The sequence below is a fragment of the Scleropages formosus genome, chromosome 2, assembly GCF_900964775.1.
Source record: "Scleropages formosus chromosome 2, fSclFor1.1, whole genome shotgun sequence".
Classification (NCBI taxonomy): Eukaryota; Metazoa; Chordata; class Actinopteri; order Osteoglossiformes; family Osteoglossidae; genus Scleropages; species Scleropages formosus.
Genome location: NC_041807.1, coordinates 11,309,424 through 11,333,564, shown reverse-complemented (window position 1 = coordinate 11,333,564; position 24,141 = coordinate 11,309,424). Strand labels below are relative to the sequence as shown.

Below are 24,141 nucleotides of genomic sequence, written 5' to 3'. Positions count from 1 at the left end.
GTTAAAACTTGGATAACACCTGAAGAAGATCAGCAAATCAAAATGTGCTTTAATGGTGGCCAGTGACAGTTATTTTCTGGTGAGACAACAGTATTTTGAGCAAAGGCCCATACTTATTAGCTAATAAGTAAATTTAGTGCAAACAAGTCCTTTGGAACTCTCACACATAGAAAGTTCTTTCCACCACTATCTGTGCCAGCGTTGATGTAAAAAATTGAAGTCATCCAATGTAACAGTAAGTAAAGACCAAGCAGCTGAGCTTGAAAGATGTCACAGAATTCAAGGGTCATATCTGAAGATCTAATCTAGGGTTTCATGAGTATTTGGTCATTGGATCTGATGCCTACAAACATATTATTAAAAATAATAGTTTCAGTATTTTGGTGGTTATGCCATTTTAGAGACGCTCCATTATCATGGCTAGAAAAAATAAATAGAGGGTATGATCATATTTCATCAATTCTCAAATTCCTTCACTGAATCCCAGAACAGATGCTGAATTCCTCTTACTCATACAATGTGATAAATTGTTTTACTCATCTGACTTCCTTAATATGTAAAAAGAAGAACATACTCTCCAGTCAAAGAATACAGGTTTTGTAGCTGTTGCTGGAATAAATAAATCATCTGTAAGTAAATAAATGTATTTCTCTCAACTGTAGAAGAGCAAACTATTTGGGATGCCCAGTGAATCTCAACATTCAGCTCTAGATTCAAGGTCTACTAAATTATATCCTTCTTCAATCTTTACTTCCATCTGTATTATTTTAATACATCCCTACAATTACTCCACACAAGTAGTACGTTGTAAATTACTATCAGATCCTTTCATCTTCCTACTCCACTGGATGCTGGTTTGTCTGGGTAAATCTTGCAAAAGATAAGTCTTCATAATGAGCCTTACACATCTTTAGCTGATTTTATGTACTGAAGATATCATTTTATATTTTCATTATTTTTATAGGATACTAAACAACTTATAAATAAAGCACTTAGAATATTGAGCAGTGGTTAGCATAATGGTTACTGTCTTCTACTCAGAAGACTTACAGCAGGTTTCAATCCTAGCTCCTGCTCTACCTTGATCAAGGTATTCACCCTGAATTGATACGGTAAAAATTACATAAAAACAGTAAAACACAGTGATCAGTGTAAGCAGCTTCAAGTTGCTTTGAACAAAGGTATCACTAAATTATTTACCCACTTAGATGGTGGGGTAAATTTTACAGGAGCAATTTAGGGTTAGGAGAGTGCAGTGGCACAGCAGGTTTGGCCAGGTCCTGCTCTCTGGTGGGTTGGGGGTTTGAGTCCTGGTTGGGATGCCTTGTGATGGACTGGCGTCCCGTCCTGGGTGTGTCCTCTCCACCCTTGCGCCCTGTGTTGCTGGGTTAGGCTCCAGTTCGCCATGACCCCCGCTTGGGATAAGTGGTTTCAGTCTCTCTCTCTCTGTGTGTGTGTGAGAAAGAGAGATAGAAAATTCAGGGTTAGTCCATTCCTCAGTACTCCAGTGTGTGCAGAGATTCAAATCCAGGTCCTTGGATTCTGAATGATCTCAAACAGCATTGATACACTGGGAAGCTTCTGCAGCCTGTTGGCATTAGATTTTCAGATGTGCTTTCATTAATTGATTAAAAGCTGAAGAAATGTAGCTTATATTCTAAGCTTCAGTAAGCATTATTTCAGCTCCAAAATATATATTTCAAAATGAAATATTTTATACATTAACCTGGGAACAGCGCAGGTAACCAGGTGGCCTTAGAAACTCAGAGGTGTTTTTGTGTAAAACTACCTTGTGCCCAATGTAACTATTGCAGAACTATGGTATATATTATAATCTTTAATAGACTTTGGTTTAGTTTACATTTACATTTATTCACTTAGCAGACACTTTTATCCAAAACAACATACATCTGGGAGAAATACAATCTGTGTGTTATATTAGGATAAGAAAGATAGACATAGCTGCGGACGTGATTCTTAAATAAACCAAGTTTGTTTCTTTCCACTTTATGCACCAATGTTCATTGCACAAGTAGGTGCACAAAACTCAGGACTAATACTATAGACTAATCCTGATCACCTCCCTACATTTTTTTTTAAAGGTACACAAACATTACATACAATACAGGAGTTGCAGCTGTGTAAAGACTTATCTGGGCATGATCATAAAGTTACAGTGCATGAACATTTACACCATACATGAGCTGGAGAGATCTTGGGCGAGTTTGGAAAAGGTGAGTTTTCAGACCCTTCTTGAATGTAGACAAGAGTTTCAGCAGCTCTGAGAGGGGGAGGTCATTCCACCAGAACGGAGCTAGAATTGAGAACCTCCGCTCCGCGCTTTGCCTAGTTTAGACATTGGTTAAGCTTTTTCTCCTGAAGCAGTGACTCATCATTTCCACGAAATTTCTAGGTCCCGGAGAGGAAAAAAAAAAAGCGTAGAAATAAGGGAAAAAACTTTTAGATAGAATTTTAATGCAACTACTACTAAGGCCTTCAAAACGTACACACATGATAAGTCCAGAATTTCAAAGCACTGGAAATTTCTACCTTTGTTCTCCATCAGTCAGTCAGTCAGTCAGTCAGTCACGTGGCTTAGCTGGATACCAGCAGTAAGATCTCCTCGCCCTTCTGGGCGTTGTGTGGACTGCGCCGTGCACTTCCCACGCTGACAGGACACGCTTCTCGCCAGGACAAAGGATGCCCGAGCCGAGCGTGGAGCCACGTGAGTCGCGCCGCGGAGGGGCGTTGCCCCGCGGCAGCTGAAGGCGTGGTCGCCACCGCACCGAGATCCGCGCGAACAACGGCACACGCTGCACGTGCCTCTTCCGACACTTACTACTGGACCCCGCTGCGCATTCGCTCGGGAAACACCTCTGCACGTCGCGCTAGCCAAGCCGCATTTCCGCGTGTCCCCCGAACCGATTCCACACGCACCCCGCAACACATTCATAAATGGCGCTGTTGTGTGCTGCTACGATCCCGCGGCGCGCCGCATCCCTGTGCGCGGCCAGGAATGTCGGGGCGGCATGCTTTTAAAAATAGCACCGCGCGCCTCCAGGCTGCCAGGCTGCGCTGGTGACCCTCTGGCGAGCGGCGGCGGCGGCGGCGGCAGCGGCAGCAGCAGCAGCAGCTCTGCGGGGACACAAGCGGGAATGAGAAGATGGCTGCGGATCTAGGCGAGCTGCTGGTCCCTTACATGCCCACCATCAAGGTGCCCAAGACGGGAGACAGGGTCTACAAGGACGAGTGCGTCTTCTCCTTCGACTCGCCCGTAAGTGTGTGCGCCTTTTTTACGTTAAGCGGCTGCTGGGGCTGTGCGGGTTCACGTGAACGCGCGCGGGGGGCGTGGGCCACTCGGCGATCCCCGTGTGTGTTTTTCATCCCGCTCGAGACCCCGCGGATCGCCGTTTTTTACAGCGACACCCCCGCGACGGGGTTCTGTGTGTGTGTGTGTGTGTGTGTGTGTCCCCGGCCCACGCCGCCCGCTGTCTCCGCTCTGTAATCTTTAACTACACATTTGTTGTTTATTAAAGTTACCCGTCCGTCGTCGTCGTCGGCTGTCTTATTATTGTAACACACTGCCGTCGCAGGCCGTGCGTGACCACCCACGTTTTCGGACAGTCCGTTTACGAAGCGGAATTTGCGGGGAAATTCGCGTTACGAACGGCCCGCCCGCCCACGCACCCACGCACCCTGCCTGCCAGCCACGCCCGTTCTGTTACAGTCAGTCAGTATTAGTCAAACCAGGCGTGAAGAAGTGAATTTGTCGTGTCCGGCAGCTGCTGGAGCTGTTCCCAAGTGGGCTGTACCTGTAGTGTTAGTTAGTGGACTTGCTGCTGCGAGGATGATTGTCTAAACACGTCTTCGCGAACACTTCCCCAGCTGGAGCGCCGCTCCGTTGAGGATGCTGTGCGGTTTTTATTGCTCCTTTCTGTTCCGAGATCAGCCCCATTGCTCCAAGTATTGGAGAAGATGTAGAAGATGTGGAGGTGACTCAGCTGTGTGGAGCTCATCATGTCAGCCTGAAGATATCAAGGTTATTTTTACCCAAGAGCTCGAGTGTCTCACTGAACCTCTTTGGGTTTGCCTACCCCACAGTACACACACACAGTCAGAATCAGAACGAGCTTTATTGCCAAGTATGTTCACACATACAAGGAATTTGTCTTGGTGACAGAAACTTCCACAGCACAGACAGAATGACAGTGACAAGAGACAGATGAGGAGATGGAATATGTGAATAAAGGATATAAAAATATAAAGTACACAATATACAAAAAAATAGTCACTAGACATATGTACAGGTATGTTCTATACAAATGCAAGGGAATGTGAGTAAGACATATGATGTGATAAATATAAATAGCCTTGTGTATTGCACTGGTTTACTCTCTAGGGGGGATTTAGCTCTTCATGAGGTAGATGGCCATATATAATAATTATTAAACTGGGTCCACTGAAATGATGTATTGTTTAATTAATGAACAACAGACCTGTGTAACAGCAACATAGAGATAAAAGCAATACACTCAGAAAATGTTTTTTTTTTTTTTAAAGTAGAAATATGGTATTTTCATAATTGAAGAAGTGTTATTCCATAAAAGTTATTTCTTTTTCAGAGCATTCGACACCCACTGGAGTATTTTTTTACACTACAGTTGCAGAGAGCATGCATTTTGTTATCTGTCACAATACAACATAAATATTTAGAATATTTAGCAGGAGCGGTTATGCAGTGCTGTCTGAGAATATTCCAGAATTCATTCAAATTGTCATGCTGTTCAAATTTCTCTTCTAGATGAAAGAAAGTTGAATCAGCCACATATTTCTACATGGAGTTTCTGCTAAAATATATTTCCTTGCCAAGTGGCTAGGAGTTATCAGCCTATGTTCCATAACTTAATCAAAAAGTAGAATTTGGCCTGTTGTGTTATAGGAAGAATGAGGGGAACAAATCAAACTTTTTGCTAAAGATCTTGAAAAGTCCAATAATGATCCCCATTCCGCTAAGCTTGTATCCTATCACATTGCCAGAATAAATGTATCAAAGTGCTAGGAATTACTTTTAAAACACAGCTGGGATCTCCCTGGAAACATCCAATGAAAATATTGCATTTTTACAATTGTTAAACCCTTTGATTATAGTTCCAGTGTTGCTGAATCTTGTTCACAGATACAGTGCGTTACACAGCGGACTGAATACCTTGCAGATTCTTGTAATCTTAATTAAATGAAGACTTATATTGAGGCTAAAACAGAATTCTTTCTTAATCCCATAGTCAAGGGTTAGGAAATCCTGATAATATCTGTTTTACGTACTAGCAAAATAATATCTTTCATCTGTTGAATACAGACTGTGTGACCACTTATCAGCCTTTGATGCAATACCATAATGCCAATGTCACTATTAATGTTTATACGTTTTTTCCTTTTATCCATGATTTATACATTAATTTCGCTCACACTTTTCTCCAAAGCGACTTAAAATTATTTACCCATTTATAGAAGAGGATAATTTTACTGGAGCAATTTAGACTAAGTACCTTGCTCAAGGGTACTACAGCTGGAGGTGGGATTTTAACCTGTGACCTTTGGGTCCAAAAGCAACACTTCTAAGGACTACATCACCAGCTGCCCCAAAGTTATCAGTGTACATTATACATTATCAGTAACCACTTGTCAAAATCAGGGTAACGGTAAGATTACTCTGTAAGGTAACATTCAACGCAGACTGAGCCAGATTCCAACAAATATCTCAATTTGTGGTCCAGGAGCTGTGAGGCACCAGCACTGCTCACTGGACCACTTTGCCTCACACTTCATATTTTATTCACTTTTATTTTGGATATTTATTCAGCTGACATCTGTGTACACATTTAAAATGTTAGATAACAAGCTTCACAATGATTTCCCGCTTATACAAGGGATTTGAACCGGAAGCCTTCTGACTGCAAGGCAGCAATTTATAACACAACGGTTCTTCTTGTTAGTCTTCAGTTAATTTTTCAAAATTATAAACAGAACTGTTATGAGTCACCCCGGGTAAGAAACCACTGGAACACTGAAATCTGTGTATGAAATGGAAACTGTGTCGTCCAAGTCAGGGAAACGTTTCATTTAGAGTTGTTTTATGAATGGGTTTTATTCCGATATATATGTACATACACTGAAAAAACACACATTTCTTTCTTTCTATTTTTCACAGCTGGCTTCCCCCCCCCCCAAGACATGCTTATTAAAGGCAAATCTGCCTGTAGATTATAGACTGTTATTACTAACTTTATGTTGTGTGTAAAAGTGGTCTTTAAATGTCAGTAGGAACTGAAGTTTTACTATCTTTTTCATTTAACTTTATCCTACTCTTTATTATTTAATTTTTTTTTTTTTTTTTGTATTTTGTGTGGAAATGAACACATATAACAGAGCATATCTATAATTCAAGTTTTGTTCTCATGAGTAAAGACTTACATCATGCTGTACACAGTGTGTCTGGATTGAGACTTTTGATCTCACATCCTTCTGTAATTAATTATTCTCTGATTTAATTGTTACAAATTTGCAATGTCGTAATGCATATTTCATTGATGTGTTTTGTGGAAATGCAAATGTTAAATCTGCTTGTTAGCAATTACAGGACCTGAGTTTGAGTCCCTGCTGGTCCCTTTTTGTGCCATTTCCTTTGGCACACACATACAGGCTGAGGCTGTTTGTCCCGAGTAGGGGTCGCGGTGAACCGGAGCCTGACCCAGCAAACGCAGGGCTGGAGGGGGAGGGGGCACACCTAGGATGCTACGCCTGTCCGTCGCAAGGCACCCCTAGCAGGACTCAAACCCCAGACCTGCCAGAGAGCAGTACCTGGCCAAACCCGCTGTGCCACCACACCCCCCCGTTAGTGTCATTTTAAACATATTTCGCACCTATGCCTTCTGTGCCAAGTGATGTAATTGCCTTCCTCTTGGAACCTTTACAGGAATCTGAAGGTGGCCTCTATGTGTGCATGAACACGTTCTTGGGCTTCGGCAGAGAACATGTGGAAAGGCATTACCGCAAAACCGGCCAGAGCGTTTACATGCACCTCAAGCGGACCATAAAGGAGGTAAGAGTCGCAACAGAAATTCCACTTTTTGCACTATTAAACCCATACATTTCTGGGCTGCAGCAGGAATCACCCTCCTTAAAAAATGACAGTAGTCTTGCAAGCTCTGAAATGTGCAGGGTTTTTTCCCCCCCTCTTCCCGAAACTACCTTTAAAGGTCAGTCTTGGAAAGACCAATAAACAAGAACTCGGAGATATGAATGGATTTGATTCTCTTACAAAATGGCATTAACAGATAGTCAATGCTGCTGTCATTGAGATTTGAAATGTATTTATCATCACATGAATAATAAGCGTTGAAGATTGGATGCTGTGGCTTTTCTGTAGTGTTTTCAATTTTTTTTTAAATTAAATTGACTTCTGCAGAATACACAGTCCTCCGTTCAAATAATTTTGTGATTTGTTCCTGAAATACTGTTGTTTCCAGATATATTTTTCTTTTGTTCGTTGTATTGCGTTATTTGTAGAGCAAATTATTTTATTCAACCACTTTCACATTTTAATGTGAAAGGTTTAACTTGATATATGAACTGTAAGATAGTGGTGCAAAGGGGGTAAAGCTACCCTTAAAAATGAAAAGAACTTTGCTTCATGGCTGTAATTTTGGGCTCACTATTACCTCATGTGGAATTAATTTAGTGGAGGTGACAATTTAATATAGTATTTAACAGTTTCACCTACAGCTGTGATGTTAAAATGTGTGAGGGGGATAAAACTCAATTCAGCAGAATTACCATACCGAAGTCATATTTACCAATCTTTAAGTTGGATTTGTAATTTTACTACTAGTGTTCTCTCTTGTCACTTTGTTTTCATTTGCCGGGTTGTTAAATTCTGCATTCTCTCTCAGGAGAAGTTAAAACCAGGGTCCCCAAATGTCCTCGGTTTCAGCAGAATAGACTGCTCTCTGATTAACCTAAAATTGTAATTTCTTTATTGCTGTATTAAAATGAATAATGACCTAACCTGGTGCTTCAAGTAAATAAGAGAGGCACAATGTTAACATTTATTTTTCAGGACAGGTAAGCAGCCAGTGGACCATTACTCCTCCTTCGTGAAACAGCCAAAGGGAACATCGAGAAATATCAATACAACTGGAACCCGCACTATTGTGTTTTATGCTCTCCATGAGTTACTTAATTTGAGGGACACAGTTTTCTTAATTAGTTCAAAGATGTAAGAGGTAATTGTTGGTGTTTTCATTTTTTGTTATCAGTCTTCAGGTCCAGTGCTTTTGCAGCAACGTCTCAGGGATTTTGGTGCTTTTGTGCAAGACATAATGTGGTAACCCTCTAAATTATTAAAGCTACATATACTGTTTACAAAGCTGCAGCATTTCAAAAACACGTAAAGATGATGATGTATATAATGTTCAAAGAATATATAGAGTGGCAGATCTTCAATTTCCTAATTAAATGGTATTTTTATTATGAAATAAATTAAGTTATTAAAAATATTGTTAAAAGTTGTTTAAGATTAGAAACCTTGACAAAGCTTCAATTATTTTTAAATTTTTTGTAGTGAAAATTGGCACCTTCAAAGTTCATTGCCCGTGGGCACTGCCCAAGTTCACTTAATGATGAAACTGGCCCTGCATGAAAGTAACTGTATACCACTTTCGATTCATAGAGACATAAAACTTTTAACATGTAGACCATATCTCTAACATATACAGTATGAGCACCCAAAAAGAGTAACAAAATAGCATTTGCTCTCTTTTGCTTAGTAAATTCTGTTTGTGTTGTGAATGGACCCTGTGACTATTCTACTTCAGTGTTCCATCCTGGGTGTACCTTGCCTCAGCCTTGTGTCCAGTGCTTCTGGGATAGGCTCCGGTTCACCACGACCCTGATCAGAACAAGCATATTGAAACTGGATGAATTGATGGATGTGTTGTGAATGGGGGGGTAATGTCAGGGGGCGGTGACTCCACATTACACATTTGCAATGTCATCCTGAAGCTGGTAACTGTTCCTTGTGCTCCTGTTTGACTCCACTTAAGCCAGTTAGTCTCAGTAAGTGCTGCTATTTCCATGTCTGGAGATCTCTCCCAGCAGCCAGTAACTGTCCTGCGGCTCCTGGTTCTGCTGCTCTCCTCCCAGAGCTGTTGACTTGAGTCTTTGGATAAAATCACAGCCTTCCCCTCATATTACTGAAGACTTCAGAAAAGAAGCTCCCTGATTACCTTTAAATCAGGTCTGATCAAGGGGGCTTTTTCCAGTCTATGTCAGCTGTCTTTTTACATAAAAAAAAAAAAAAAACCCCTGTAGGCAAAGTACCTATGATTAAACTTGTGTGGTTATTTTACTTCTGCTATGGTAGAGTTCCCTCTAGGGAGATAGTCAATTTTATGCATTTTTCCAATACTTTAATTTCTCTTCATGTATATTTCCATGCTTCCGAAGGAAGAAGGAGTGATACAGTGGAAGCAGTGAATCAAGGATACAGCAGGACTGACAAATGATCATTAGAGATTTGTAAGAATTATTGCAATGAGAGGGTGTTGAGTAGGTGACAATTTAAATATGGGCTTAAATATGTTTAAAGTTTCCTGCGCTTCTGATCAGTTGATTTTATTCTTTCCTCCCTGCCAGAAAGCCACAGGTGCTGCAGGAGGGGCTGTGCCAAGAAGAAGGAATGGTAAAGTTTTCCTAGGTAAAGATTTCTGAATTTATTTACCTTGATCGCTTCAGGTATGGGCTGATCCACTACTTGTAGAGGATCTCTGGGAAGCCCCTGGAGCACACTGTCCACTTGGCTGTTTTCAGCCCTTCTTCATTTCCTTAGCAACCCAAAAGCGAATGGTCAGTCCACTGCTCTCACACAGCTTATTGGACAGTAACCTAACTACCCCAGGAGGTAGAGAGTCCGCCATCCCCTACTGCCTCATTTGAAAAGGGACACGTTCCCATTCTAAACGTCTGCGGCCCCATCCCTTCAGGTGCTAAATTTAGTTCTTTTATTTTTATTCCCCCGTTAGTAACGTTTCAAATCTGATGTGCCGCATACTTGACCTGACCTGGCCCGCTTTGGGCTGCGGGGTTTGGTTTCCCGCAGGCCCATATGCCTGTCGCTTCCCCTCCATCAGCTGCTCAGCTCTGTCAACCCCAGTAGGCCACCGGCAGGCTCGTACCCGTATCAAGCTGGTGTGAGTTGGGGTGCTTGCTGGTTGGAGTCACAGTTCCCTTCATGCTGCAGGAATTGCGCACACTCAGATATGACGGTGATACAAAAGCTGGCTGGGCACAAATTCCACCTCCAGCTGTAGGGTACTACAGCTGGAGGTGGAATTTGAACCTGGGACCTTTAGGTCCAAATGCAGCAGGTGCAACCACTATGCTACCAACTGCTCTCGTCTTTAGGTTTATTGTCATTTTATTATACACAGATTTACAAAACTATATAGTAGTAAATATAGCTATATATCTCATATATGTAAATATACTAAATGCATGCAAAATAGTTTATGAAGAGTTGATGAGTACAGAAGGAGCAGTGGTGCCTTCTGTCAGGGATGGGGTGAGCATTGATTGTTCTAATGGCTCAAGGATAACTACAGGATTAAAAACATTTGTACGCTGGTTATGGGTTTCCGTAATATTGTAAACTATTAATCACGCCCTAAAATTGCTGTGGCTATATGGGAACAAAACCCGATGCGTTTTACTAAAAGTAGCCGTGTGGAAAAATGTCCAGGTATTAACCCTTGCAGTTTGAAAAGTGCACTGTATGTTACAAAGTTATATTTTTGTTCATTTTTCTATTTTAATTTTCTCCAAGTGACGGAGTTAAGCTACTTACAGTGACTTACTCATTTATGTAGCTGTGCAGTTTTTACTAGAGCAGTTCAGGGTATGTATTTTGCGCAACGTTATTAAAACGTGAGGGTGGAGTTGAGTCAAAAGGCAGCAGCTTTAAGCACTACGCCATCTGCTGACCCCACATTATTAACCAGAACATAACCTATCATGTGTTTGTAGTGACTCTATAGTGATTGTAATGTACAACCCTCGTTACCCCGTGATGTGTACCCAATAGTGCGCTTGCCAGAGTGTCTTTAATTGACATGTGGAAATGTTGTCATTGTAACTGAAATGTATGCCTCCTTTTTTTTAAGATTTAGAACTTAACTGCGATTTTAACTGCGACGATTACGAATATGAAGATGAAGCCAAGCTTGTCATATTCCCAGACCACTTTGAGATCCCCTTACCAAATATTGAGGAGTTGCCTGCACTGGTCAGTGAGTGTGTGCCAATGCTCTCTCTCTATTTTCTCTTTCACTCCCTGTCCCCCATCCTTGCCCTGTCTACATTGGGGTTCTTTAGGGTTACATATTTTTGGGTTTTGCACTTTGGAAATGCAAGCTTGCATGTTTGGGTCACTCAGCCGTAACTGCTGTGATTACTGCACACTTCCTGTTCCTTACCTGTGGTAAGGTTCTTGCGTCCAAAATACAGATTCATGTGTAGGTACGCCACGCTGACAGTGACGACCAAATGACTACACATGACTGAAGTCTATTCATGTAAAATATTGTGTCTCAAACCCTGTGTTTGAAAGCTTGAGTCCAGACCACTATGATGCTCCACTGGACAAGCAGTTATTGATAATGAATGAAAATACAACATTATTTATGTTACTTTATTTAGCAGACACTTTTCTCCAAAGCGATTTCCAATGAACTCTATGTAGTGTTATCAGCCCACACACCTTATTCACCGTGGTGACTTTCACTGCTAGATACGCTACTTACAATGAGTCGCTCGTCTATACATCAGTGAAACACACTCTCTCTGTCACTCACACGCTATGGGGAACCTGAACAGCATGTCTTCGGATTGTGAGAGGAAACCAGAGCACCCGGAGGAAATCCACGCAGACACAGGGAGAACATGCAAACTCCACACAGACTGAGCTGGGATTGAACCCACATCCTCTCGCACCACCCAGGCCCTGTGAAACAGCAGTGCTATTTGCTGTGCCATCATGGCTCCCATTAAATGGCAAGCTAGAAATAATTGTGGTTACAAGTATTATAAGATTGCTAATATGTATCGTAAGATATATACGGGGGGGCGCAGTGAGTTTGACCGTGTCCTGCTCTCTGGTGGGTCTGGGGTTCGAGTCCTGCTTGGGGTACCTTGTGGAGGACTGGCGTCCCATCCTGGGTGCGTCCCCTCCCCCTCCAGCCTTTCGCCGGGTTGGGCTCCGGCTCCCCGCGGTCCCATACGGGACACGCGGTTTCAGATGATGTGTGTGATGCGTGTGAAGATATATACGTATATATCTTATTATTGTCAAGGATAAAGATTTTGTTTTAATTTTTTGCAGATATTTCAGCTGATGCATTCCTCATCAGGGAACCATTTTTTTTTCCCCTTAAGAAATAATGTTAGTTCGATCACCCCACAATGGGAATTCAAGGAATGAATTAACCCTGTTAAGTGAAGGGTGGGTGCACATAGTCGGTGAATTGCTCACGAAAGGTTGAGAGAAGATTATTAAGTAGAAATTTGCTTTAGTTATTTGTGTGTTCAGCTAAACATGCAGTGCTAACTTGAAATGAAAGTACAGGAACCCTGCTGTGTATTTCTTCATTTCTTACCGGTGTATATTCCCACCCCTGCAGATGTGTGCTGTGTAGCGTACGTGTCATGTTACACGATACATGCTGTGGATTTTCCTGCACTCACTTTTCTTTCTCGTGTGTCCAGGTGACAATTGCCTGCGATGCCGTGCTCAGCGCCTCCTCCGCCTTCAGAAAACGGGAACCGGATTCCTGGGAGGAGGAACCGCAGGTGTCGAAGCATGCCAGGAGCCTTCGACAGCAGGACAACGGGGTGCGAATCCCGCCCAGGTAACCAGGCCTCGGTGCAAACCCCTGCCAGGCTCACCCTCTGAGCTGCAGCCTTAATCCGTACGGTGTGCGAGAGCAATTAGCCACTCACGCCGACAAAAAAGTCCTCATCGCATCAGTGCTAAGCTGTGACACCATGTGATGTTACTAAAGTCTGGAAAATGTGTTAATTATACAGTTTCAGGTTAAACTGATAAATGTGCCAGGCAGCAGGAGATCGTTAATCGCTTCAGTCTTCTCAATTCTGCATTTACATTTATTTGCCTCGATTCTTTTCTCCAAAGTGACCTAAATATTATACTATTTACAATAATTTGCCCATTTGTACAGCTGGGTAATTTTTCCTCGAGAAAAGGGTAAATACCTTATTCAAGGGTAATGCAACCCACGGTGAGATTTGAACCTGAATCCTTTGAGTGTGGGGCACAACTCCACCCATGATGCTTTCTGGTTAATGCTGCTAATAAGGGAAGTACATTATTTAAGTAATTTTAGACATTCCCATTGAGGAAGTTGTGATCCATTCATTATTTAATTTCTTTAGGCATCATTTACGTATTTCTTTATTTATGGGGAAAAGCTGGTGCTGTGTTTCCTCAAATTAGAGGACAAATCACGGTGTTACAATGTTAATTGTGACAGCACATAAGACGAAAGGTTATTCTTCTAAAAATAACCAATAGATATAATCAATATGGATGGAGAGGCATGCGTAAGTTTTGTATGCTGGTTTATGGCTACACTGAAATTCTTGCTATTTTGTATACACTGTGTCTGAAACAATGCAGGTGCAAATTTTCACTGTGGGACCAAAATGTAATGTGCTTCATGTGGTATCATGTTTGTATTAAAGGTGAATCTTACTTTGCTTTTCTTGACATATGTAACTAAATTTGTAATGTTTGCGTTTTTGAGACACTCTGTATGGTCTATAAACTGTGTGCTTGAAAGTATGTGAACTGTGTATAGACTAATTATTAAATCAATATTGGGACATATGAGAAATATTTTTAAAAGTCAATTGAAAAATTTTTATGTTTAAAAAAATCATAACAATCACAATACACCGACACAGTTCTTTTGCAAATATAAACAATCAGCTTTTCAACCGACAGAGGAAGCAAAAAAAAAAAAAAAAAAATTGGAGTTGGTATCGGGATTTGTCTATCCTGTGTCTTATGCACCTACTTGAACGATGAACCTCGGTGTAGCAAGTGGTAGGTTACAAACTAAGTTACTTGAGTCACATGTCTGCAGCTATGTCTCCGTCTCTCAATGTAATGCATAAATTGTACTTTTGCTGAGATGTATGTCGCTTTGGACAAAAGCATCTGCTAAATGAATAAATGTAAATGTAAACATATACTGTGCTTGGATGCATCTGGTTTTGGGACAGGCAAAACCCCCCAGAGATTTTTTTTTTTTTTTTTTTAAATTAAACAAACATATGAAAAGTAAAAATCAGTTTATCATAATTAATGTAGCTATTGTTCTTCTCTGTAAGTGGATAGAAAAGTGCAGCAGTTCCTGATTTTTGGAGAAATTCAATCTCCCCCCCCCCAACACATATTTCTCTCCTCAGTGGCTGGAAATGTGCCAAGTGTGAGATGAGGGAGAACCTGTGGCTCAACCTTACGGACGGATCAGTGCTGTGTGGGAAGTGGTTCTTCGACGGTAGCGGAGGAAACGGACATGCTCTGGAGCATTACAGAGAAACCAACTTCCCCCTGGCAGTCAGACTGGGCACAATAACTCCAGATGGAGCAGGTCAGTGCTGGAGACTGTGGGAAACCTGAGTCGCTACACAGCCTTTACAGGATGACCAATTACTTCCTATAATTATACAATAAAATTAAATTTTCTTTATCTTTCCAATTCCTCTCAGCTGGACCAGTAAATCTGTCCATATTACTTGATACGTCCAAGATATGTCTGCATACTAGAATCAGATGTGTAAATCATAATCATTTGTTAATTTAAGATTTGATGTTTTAAAAGTTTATTTTAATATTTTATACAAGAATAATAACCATCTCTGTAAGGTTCACATACCTTTACGCATCACCGCATTATGAGCATTGTTCATCCCTGAAGATCTGCTTATGAAGATAATTCTTGTAGACATTTTTTTTTCATTATCATTAATTTAAAATAAATTTAAAGGAAAGAAAACAAAAATAAATAATGGTTTCCCGAGCCAAAAAAGATTCATCTTTTTTTTTCCCGAAAACAAGCTAAATTCCGTTGTTTTAAAAACGGAGAAAATAATGTGCCGGAGACCTGCAAATCCAGGCCAAAACCCACGTGTACAAAATTGCTTAAGCATCTTTGCAGCAAGCTGGGTTCTTTCATAGAGCAGGGTGGAGGACAGACTCAGATTTGCATGGGTTTCCTATGGGTGCACCAGTTTCCTCCCCCAGTCCAAAGAAATGTTTCAGGTGAATTGGTGACTCCAAAATGCCATAGGTGTACGTATGTGCTACACTTAAGAAGTTCTAAGACTAGCCACTATGTGACACTGCTGTGGTAGCAAGCCAACAATGGTAAGAACTTGGTAGTGCCCCATGGTGGCCATTCTTGGAAATTATTGACTGTACCGTGTATGTGTGAGTGAATTAGTGTATAATTGCCCTGTAATGGACTGGTGTACCAGGGTTTACCCTGTCTCATGACCTGTGCTAATCTTACAGCCTCTTGACCCACGCACTGAAGAAGCGGTTATTAATACTTGATAGATTTTCTTCTTTTATCGTTACCATTTTTCTAAATGCTGGAATTTATTGTAAAAGTGTTTTAGATCTTTATTCATAAAGCATTTGTGATATATAAAAAGTACATAAAATCACACAAAATAATTAGCAGCGATATTGCCTTATAAGAGAATTCTTGTTTTTAATTGCATGGATTGTCAGGCTTTTCTTCAGCTTTTTAACTTTGAACACTCGCTTTAAAGCTGTTTACTCTTTTTTGCTAGCGATTATTATTATTGCTAAAAGGTAATGAGTGTTGTGCAGGAATACAGCTGGGATAGCTGACACGTGCAGGAAAAGCAGCCGGAGCTGCTCACTTTCTGTGATGCTTGATGTCACCAAGAAGCACATTTTGAATGAAAAAATCTGTTCCTGTAAGGCATTTTTTTGGAAGAATTGATAGCTTGTAATGTGAACTTTCAGGTGCAAATTACATTGGCTTGTAGCTCGAAATTCTTATAAGAGACTTTATGCGAGGGTGATTTTACCATTTTAGTAATTTTCATCTGGTAATCGGATTAATTGATTCAAGATCTTCCTTCAGATGTTTATTCCTTTGATGAGGAGGAAGCTGTCCTGGACCCACATATAGCGGAGCATTTAGCCCACTTTGGAATAGATATGTTACAGATGCAAAAGGTATGGATCCTTAAATGCTGCAAAAAGATTATCATTTAATTATGCTTTATTTTTAATTGTTGTGAAAGAGTTCTTGTAAAAGGCAGTTTTCTCTGCCCGCACAGAGGGAGAATGGCCATGTGGACAACGAGGTACGGCCACGGGTGACTGAGTGGGAAGTGATCCAGGAGTCGGGTCTGAAGCTGAAGGCGGTGTATGGCTCGGGTTACACCGGCATCAGGAACTTGGGTAACAGCTGCTACTTGGGGACCACCATGCAAGTCCTCTTCAGCATCCCAGAGTTCCAGAGGGCGTGAGTACTTGAGATGTGATGCATCTGATATGCGCGTTAGGGCACCTGAGTATATGTCATTTATTCAGTAATTTGCTTCCATTACTATACTCTACAGATGATCATGATGATTTGCATTAATATGTTTTGGACCTTGGCTATAAGGCTTCAAATAAATGAAATGTAAATAAATGGAAACCTAGTTATTTATATCCAGCAGAACCAGCATCTAGAGTTATGAAAATATGTGCATAAGTCTTCCTTCTTGAATTTTTTTCACTATTTGGTATTTGATCATTGGCTGTGATTGTGCTGCAGATACGTTGGGAATCTTCAGAGGATATTTGACTATTCGCCCCTAGATCCTTCGCAAGATTTCAGTACACAGATGTAAGTGTTATTGGCTCCTCGTCTCTAGAGATGACCAGTTTAATAAACATTTTCAAGTAATTTACACTTACATTCACATTTATTCATTTAGCAGACTCTTTTCTCCAAATCAACGTACATCTCAGAGAAAATACAATTTGTGTGTTACATTAGGAGAAAGACACATAGTCACAGACGTGTGATTCTTAAGTAGACCTAGTTTTTCTTTCCACTTTATGCACCGATGTTCATCGCATGAGTAGGTGCACAAAACTCAGGATAGACGAATCCTGATCACCTTCCTACAGTTTTTTTTTTTTTTTTTTTTTTTTTTTTTTTTTTAAAATACAGTTTTAACAATTTTAGCACTAACACTTTCAATTTCTTTTATTAATTTGAAATAACTTGTGCAACATTTGTCAGCATTTTCTCATTTTGTTTGCTTTATTGTTACACTCTCAAACTCCTTAACCGCTTGCCCAAGACAGGGCCACAGTTGTCCAGAGCGCATCTGGACAAGGCCTATCAGAATACATTTCCAGTGTTTTTAATTATTAGTCTTTTTTTTTTTTTTTTTTTTTTTTCTTTTTCTCCCCCCCTTTCAAAGCTTGACTTTTGACTCTTGTTCCAGGGCAAAGCTTGGACACGGACTTCTCTCAGGCCTGTACGCCAAACCTCCGGCAAAGTGTGAGCTCATAGAACAGGTGATGAAAGAAGAACACAAGGTATCAGACGTGGTATGTTCAGCTTTGTATCTGAAATTAAAGGTGATCGGCTTTGCCAGCTTCTCAGAGACTGCTGGTGGTAATCTGAAATTCACCCTAATAACCCATTAGGGTGTTTTTTTTTTTTTTTTTTTTTTTTTTTTTTTTTGGCCTTTTACTCCTTTTCCTCCCAGTTTAGCTGTGGCTGTTTACCCAGCTGACTGGCATGGCACTGTTGCCAGTGAAAAGGTGAGCATAGTTTCACACAGTTAATGCTGTGAATGAGGGCCCAGGAACCCCAGACCAGTTTTTGTTCTCTCGAGCCTCTTGGCACATGACAGTGTGATGCACAGGGGATTCAACCTCAACTATGATGCACAGCAGAGATATGATGCACTTTGTGGGAGGTCATACTGAAATGCAAGAGTTATGCCAAGCTAGAGATTGTCACTGGACATTTACTGTTACTAGTTGGTTCTGGTGCTGCTGGGTTGCATGGTTTAAATGCGGCTATACTTGAGTTTTAAATTCTGTTTATGAGCTAGTTATCCAGCGTTTAAGAAAAATGCCTTACAGGGGGAATAAAAAAAATAAGTCAGAATCCTACTTATGCAGAGGAATAGACATGCAGTGCAGGCACTGATATATAGCAACTTATAACAGCCATCCCATTAACTGTATTATTTACAGTATTAAATTATTTTTGAGTTCCGACATTTGGTCGTAATGTCTGACAACCCCTCCATCTGCAGTACTGTAACACTGGCTTGCTGCCACAAGACCTCATATTTTGTATTGTTTGAGTGTCAATTGGTGTTTTGGTGGTTAATTCCAGAATTTTTCATTTCTGATTCCATTTGTTATTTTTTTTCTTGGTGGTGCAGAAAAGAAAAAGTGAAGAGATTTAGTTTGTAATACTGTACTGTGTATTATTGTTGTTCTAGATCAGTATTATTTTAACATGAACAACAAAAAATACGAATCAGTATGCAGCATTCATGCATATTAATTGTTTATATTCCTTACGGTTTATTTAATGCAGCATGAAGGAGTCTGTGACTTGCAACAAAGTCCACTTATAGCAAGGTTGTTGTAACGGAACCCTGTTCTAAGTCAAAGACCACCTGTACAAGCACCATCAGACCCACCACAAGTCTTTTTCTTGTCTATTTTCCTTAGTAGCCATATTACTTTGCACCTCCACTATCAGTAATTTGTACATTTTGCTAATTTCATACGTTTTATTACTATGAAACATTCAACAGAATATTATACTTTTTTTATTTTTTTTTATTATAAAAATCATATATGTATGATTTTGGTTGTACTTGCAGTGACTGTTACTGTTTGCGCTGCACATTTATGATCTGTCCTTGTTACTGATGTATTTTGCACTTTCATTTCAGCACCAGGAGAGAGGTATATCTCCTCGGATGTTCAAAGCTCTGGTCAGCAAAGGTCATCCTGAATTCTCATCCAACAGACAGCAGGATGCCCAGGAGTTTTTCCTACATATAATCAACCTAGTAGAGGTCTGTGTCTTCTGTGTGTTAGAAGTCAGAATTTTGTGTTTATAATTTTGTGGTGCAGCAGATGGTGTAGTGGTTAGAGCTCAAAGATCCAGGTTCAAATTCCACCTCCTACTGTTTTACCCTTAAGCATAGTACTTAAACCAAATCGTTCACGTAAAAAATAACCATTGTAAAGTCGCTTAACGTAGTGAGTCTGTTTTGAGAAACATATCAGCTAAATAAATGTGAATGTTTTAGGCTGTAGCTGGCTAAAGTTACCTTTCAGATCTTTTCATACTTGGGAGCTCTAATATATCGTGTCTCATCCTGTCTCCGTTTTTAGAGAGAACTTTTCAATAGCCACAAAAGAGGCAAATAATATCATTTGTCATGAAGTTATTTCTGTAGGGCATAGAAGATAAAGCAGTGATTCTGTGATGTTATTGGAGGTTTTTTTTTATGTGATAGCTTGGCCTCAAGGAAATGGCTCCTGGTACTTTTGGTAGACAGGTGGGGGGTTTTGCCTGTTGCGAAACTCCTACATATAATATATCCAAGCATGGTGTATGTTAGTTCAAAAGCTGATTTGATTTTATATGTAAGACAGTTGTTGAATATACCCTGGGTCCTTGTGTTGCAATCATTATGAATTTTGAAATATTTTTCAATTGATATTTTTTTAAAATTTTATTTTCTCACATCTCTTTAAAAAAAAATTTCTCTTTCGTGAAGCGAAAAGTGACCCGTTTCCTTGTCCAGCCATTAGTTGCCAGTAAAACACAGCAAAGCAGTATAAGAGCTTAATTCAACTCCTTTCCAGTGTTTACAGTTCATGTCTGCTGTTTGAGTGTTGGCGATGACTAACAAGGTGTGGAACGCTGCACATTTATGGCAAAAATTGGTCAATGAGACAATTTTTTTTGTTCATATTCAGTTTTCAATTATTAATTTTAATATTGGTTAAAGTTAATAGAAATAGTTAAATCTTAGACAATATTTTACTCATCATAGCTATGTCTGAGGTTTTTATAGAATGTACACAACAAATAAACTGAGGTAGGTCTCCATTATTACAATTTTATCGATCGTGACTTAGTGGTTGGATGTACGAATAAATGGCAGCGTTCGGGTTCCAGTTGTGTTCGTAAGTTGAGGACCCGTTGTATTGAAGTGTGGTGTGTAGGGAGACTTTTCAGATAGTTTTCAAGTTATTGGATATGAAGAAATGTGTTGCGCCTGTTCCTGGTGTGACATTTGGCTCTTGGTTTCCTCCACTCTTCCCTTCATGGTTCTCTGGAAGGTTTTCTATGAACCCTGGGTCAAATGCTCCTTGCTGGCAGGCATTTGCTAATGCTCTAAAGTGACTTTCTCACCACGCTAAAATTAGACCTCCCTATCCATTACACACAGATAAACTTCCTATTTACCCTCGTCTGCTTTAAACATGCTCAGACATGCTCGAATCCACTGCTAAAAATGACCTACTTTCTGAAATGATTAACAGTTTATCCTTTTTATATGTTTGCAAGGAGAATTTCGCCACCATGTTAACTTACATTGAATTGTATTGATAAAGTGATGGGTATTTTAACAAACAACTCTAGAAGAGGATATTTTGAAGAATCTATTAAAAGTTTGTGAGCAAGTAGTTTTGCCTTAAGGACAGTTTAAGCACCGCTGCAGTCTGCCTTTGGGCCTCTTGAACTCTGCTCTGAATGTCGGGGCCCTTAATCTGTGCAGCGGGATAAAGAAAATAAGCCTGTACAGTTTTACTCCATCAGCAGCTTTGCTGTTCGGCCTGCCGCCTCCAGTATTTCCGTGTCTCCAGACAAGTGGAAGGCCAGATCCAGAGAAGGGTATTTCTGTCATCCCCGAAATAGCAGGGCTGCTGCAGGGATGCTCTTAGCAAAATGCCGCACCTCCTAAAATAAACAAATGGGTGTTTCCGATCACTTATCACCCCAGTTGTCCAGAGATACTCAGTAATTTTTGCACCTCTCTTTTAAAGTCACACCACAAAATTTATAAAGGCATGTTAATGTGTTGCGTATATATGGTGTATTTGAATGAAATGAGGATCACTTTACACTTACTTATTTAGCGGACTCTTTTCCTCCAAAGAAACTTTGTGTGAAGCTCACACACACACACAGACACAGAGAGTCTACAACTGCTTGTCCCAGGTGGGGTTGTGGCAAACCGGAGCCCAACCTGGCAACACGGGGTGTAAGGCTGGAGGGGAAGGGGACACACCCAGGACGGGATGCCAGTCTGCCACAAGGCACCCCAAGTAGGACTTGAGCCCCAGACCAACCCCATGGCAAGGCCTGGCCAAATCTGTTGTGCCACCGCACCCCCCTCCCTCTACTAACACTGATTTATACAGCTGGGCAATTTCTAGTGGAGCAATTGAGAGTAAGTACCTTACTGCTACAACAGGTGTAGGATTTGAACCTGGGTCCTTCTAGGTCAAAGGTGGTGGCTCTGACCACGATACCATCTGCTGCCAACTTTAGGTTCAACAGATCAATATCTGTTTTCTGAATCTGAGATAAGATAGGGCACCATATTAATTGTTCCTAGAGGCACTTGTTCATAGGCCTGTGACTCCTGGTGTGTGTGTATACACCCGTGTGCGCCCAGCGCAGTGATGCAGCGAACGTCTCTCTGCAGAGGAACAGCGCCGGTGCAGAGAATCCCAGTGATGTGTTCCGCTTCCTGGTAGAGGAGAGGATACAGTGTTGCCAGTCGCGGAAAGTGCGCTACACCCAGAGGGTGGACTACCTCATGCAGCTCCCCACCCCCATCGAGGCTGCCACCAACAGGGGTGAACCTGATATTGCTGCTGTAGTTTTTAAAAAAAAAAAAAAAAAAAAAAAAAAAAGCCAGCCTCTTACTGTTAGTTCTAATATTATTGTTTTTATTAAATTTTCAAGATGCTATTGTTCAAAGTATTTCATCCAGGTACACAGCACATACTTATGACTATACTTAAGTAGTTTTTTTACATTGCATTATATCTTTGCTGAAGTAATCCAAGTTATGCATACTCAGACCTCATATAACATGGTCTTGTATAATTAAGAACTGCTATAACAGCTTATGAAAATATTCAGTTTATTTTCATGGAGCGCTCATCTCACACAGTGACACAGAGCACTGAACAAAGGCATGAGACAAATAGATAGTTGGATATATATTAAATAACTATAGCATCCATATAATTATTAAAGCTGTAAGTCAGTCTTACTGCCCATAGAGGAAAGGAACAAAAAACTGCCAACCGAAAGCTGAAGGAGGAAAAGAATCGTAGGTGGTCCAAGTGCCAGTGGCTGCCCACCCCTCTTGGGCATTCTAGATTAAACAAGACTTTTAAGTCATTTTACAGCCGTTTTTCAGTACAGTGGCATTTTTCCCAGTCACACAGTCATTTTACTTTCACAACTGGTGGCAAAAGACTTGACTGGAGAATGTTAGTCGTCTCTGATCGCAAGTTAATTTGGTCAGTTGCAGATTTTTAAAAGGAGTGATTCAGCTCCAACCAGATGCTGTATGGCTCTCAGGCTACCTTACACACTGGTTAAAAACAATACAATAAGGGAAATGATCAGGAAAAAGTGCAGGCAACCAAAACAACTAATAAGAGAAAGCCAGGTGTCTGTATTTCAGTATTAAACCAAATAGTTTTTAGCGAAACCTATTCAGTTTGTGGACAATATAGTTGCTGTGCAGGTTTCATGCTGTCTGCCAAACTAGTGTAAGGAGAGCTAAATAAAAAATGTTAACATTTAAAGTGCAGTCTTTAAAATGATCCTCATCTTGTGTGTTTACAGTATTTAGTGTAAATACACACCATTAACACCACGCTTACTTCAGATGGCTGTTGTAATAGCAAGTCCCCAATTTCAAAAACTGTGTAAAATGAGTAAAAACTAGTGTTTAAATACCAGATAAAAGACAAACTGCTTCACATATGCAGACAAGACGCTTTCTAGTTTGTTTTTAATTCAAAAAGTGGAAAACGGCATTCACCAGTGAAGCACTTATTCAAAATGTGAACCACACAGTTTAAATCACGACATGTCCAGGAATAGGTTATAACATCTTGACAACCCAATAACAATAAAAAGATAAAAACAAGTCTTAAAAGACATCTTTTCTCAACGCTGAGTATGTCATTTCTCTAACAGAGAAAAGGTTCCTAGCTATTTCTTCAGCTGGTTTTCAATAATAATCCATTGGTTGTTATTGATGATAAATGGATTAAACTATAACATTAGAAGACTCACTAGAAATCCTAATTTTTTACACAAAGTATATTGGTGATATTTTGCTTAAAAGTACATTTTATTTTGCTATTTTAATGTTGGGTGACCTTTTTTGTCAAAGATTATTTTTTTTCCCCATCAGAAATAATGACTCTTTGACTCCCTCACACTGGGAATTTGCTTAATGTAGTGATTTCATGGAATTATGTGAGGAGTGGGTTCAGCACTAAAGGGAACAACCACAAAATTTGGTTAGGGATCTAACCTGATGTTCATTTCTTTAAGTGGTGCATAATTGTTTGCTGTCCACTTTGTGTTGGTTACATCCCTTTAAGCTCTCCACAGGAATGATTTGTTTCTGTGGTTTCTACCAGAATTTTTCAGTAAAAACCCGCTGTGATAGCGTGCTGTTGATTACAAGGAGCTGAATTATTTTGCGTGGTTCTGTTCCAGAGGAGCTCATAGCATATGAGGCGAAACGGCAGGAGGCTGAGGAGAACCTGAGGACCTCACCAGAGCCAGTGAGGGCCAAAATTCCATTCACAGCATGCGTGCAAGCCTTCACCGAGCCCGAAAATGTGCCGGACTTCTGGAGCTCGGCGTTGCAGGCCAAATCAGCCGGGATCAAGTAAGCGAAGGCCTGGCTTCATTTGTTGCTGTTGATCTTCCT

At 40.5% G+C, this 24,141-nt stretch overlaps 1 protein-coding gene across 4 annotated transcripts in view; it reads left to right on the top strand.

The window, feature by feature from the left end:
• Positions 1-2,551: 2,551 nt before the first annotated feature.
• Positions 2,552-24,141, top strand: part of LOC108938711 (ubiquitin carboxyl-terminal hydrolase 13) — a 37,364-nt gene continuing 15,774 nt past the window's right edge. For 2 of the 4 annotated variants that reach the window (XM_018759571.2, XM_018759558.2), the window contains exons 1-13: positions 2,552-3,274; positions 6,974-7,099; positions 9,694-9,754; positions 11,217-11,338; positions 12,817-12,959; positions 14,542-14,726; positions 16,254-16,348; positions 16,453-16,640; positions 16,938-17,009; positions 17,620-17,725; positions 19,099-19,224; positions 21,877-22,030; positions 23,925-24,099. In XM_018759571.2, coding sequence (XP_018615087.1) covers positions 3,164-3,274; positions 6,974-7,099; positions 9,694-9,754; positions 11,217-11,338; positions 12,817-12,959; positions 14,542-14,726; positions 16,254-16,348; positions 16,453-16,640; positions 16,938-17,009; positions 17,620-17,725; positions 19,099-19,224; positions 21,877-22,030; positions 23,925-24,099 — 1,664 coding nt within the window. In that variant the 5' untranslated portion in view covers positions 2,552-3,163. Of the gene's footprint in view, positions 3,275-6,973; positions 7,100-9,693; positions 9,755-11,216; positions 11,343-12,816; positions 12,960-14,541; positions 14,727-16,253; positions 16,349-16,452; positions 16,641-16,937; positions 17,010-17,619; positions 17,726-19,098; positions 19,225-21,876; positions 22,031-23,924; positions 24,100-24,141 lie in introns of those variants that run through there. The other 2 variants (XM_018759564.2, XM_018759579.2) reach the window with 2 other exon arrangements.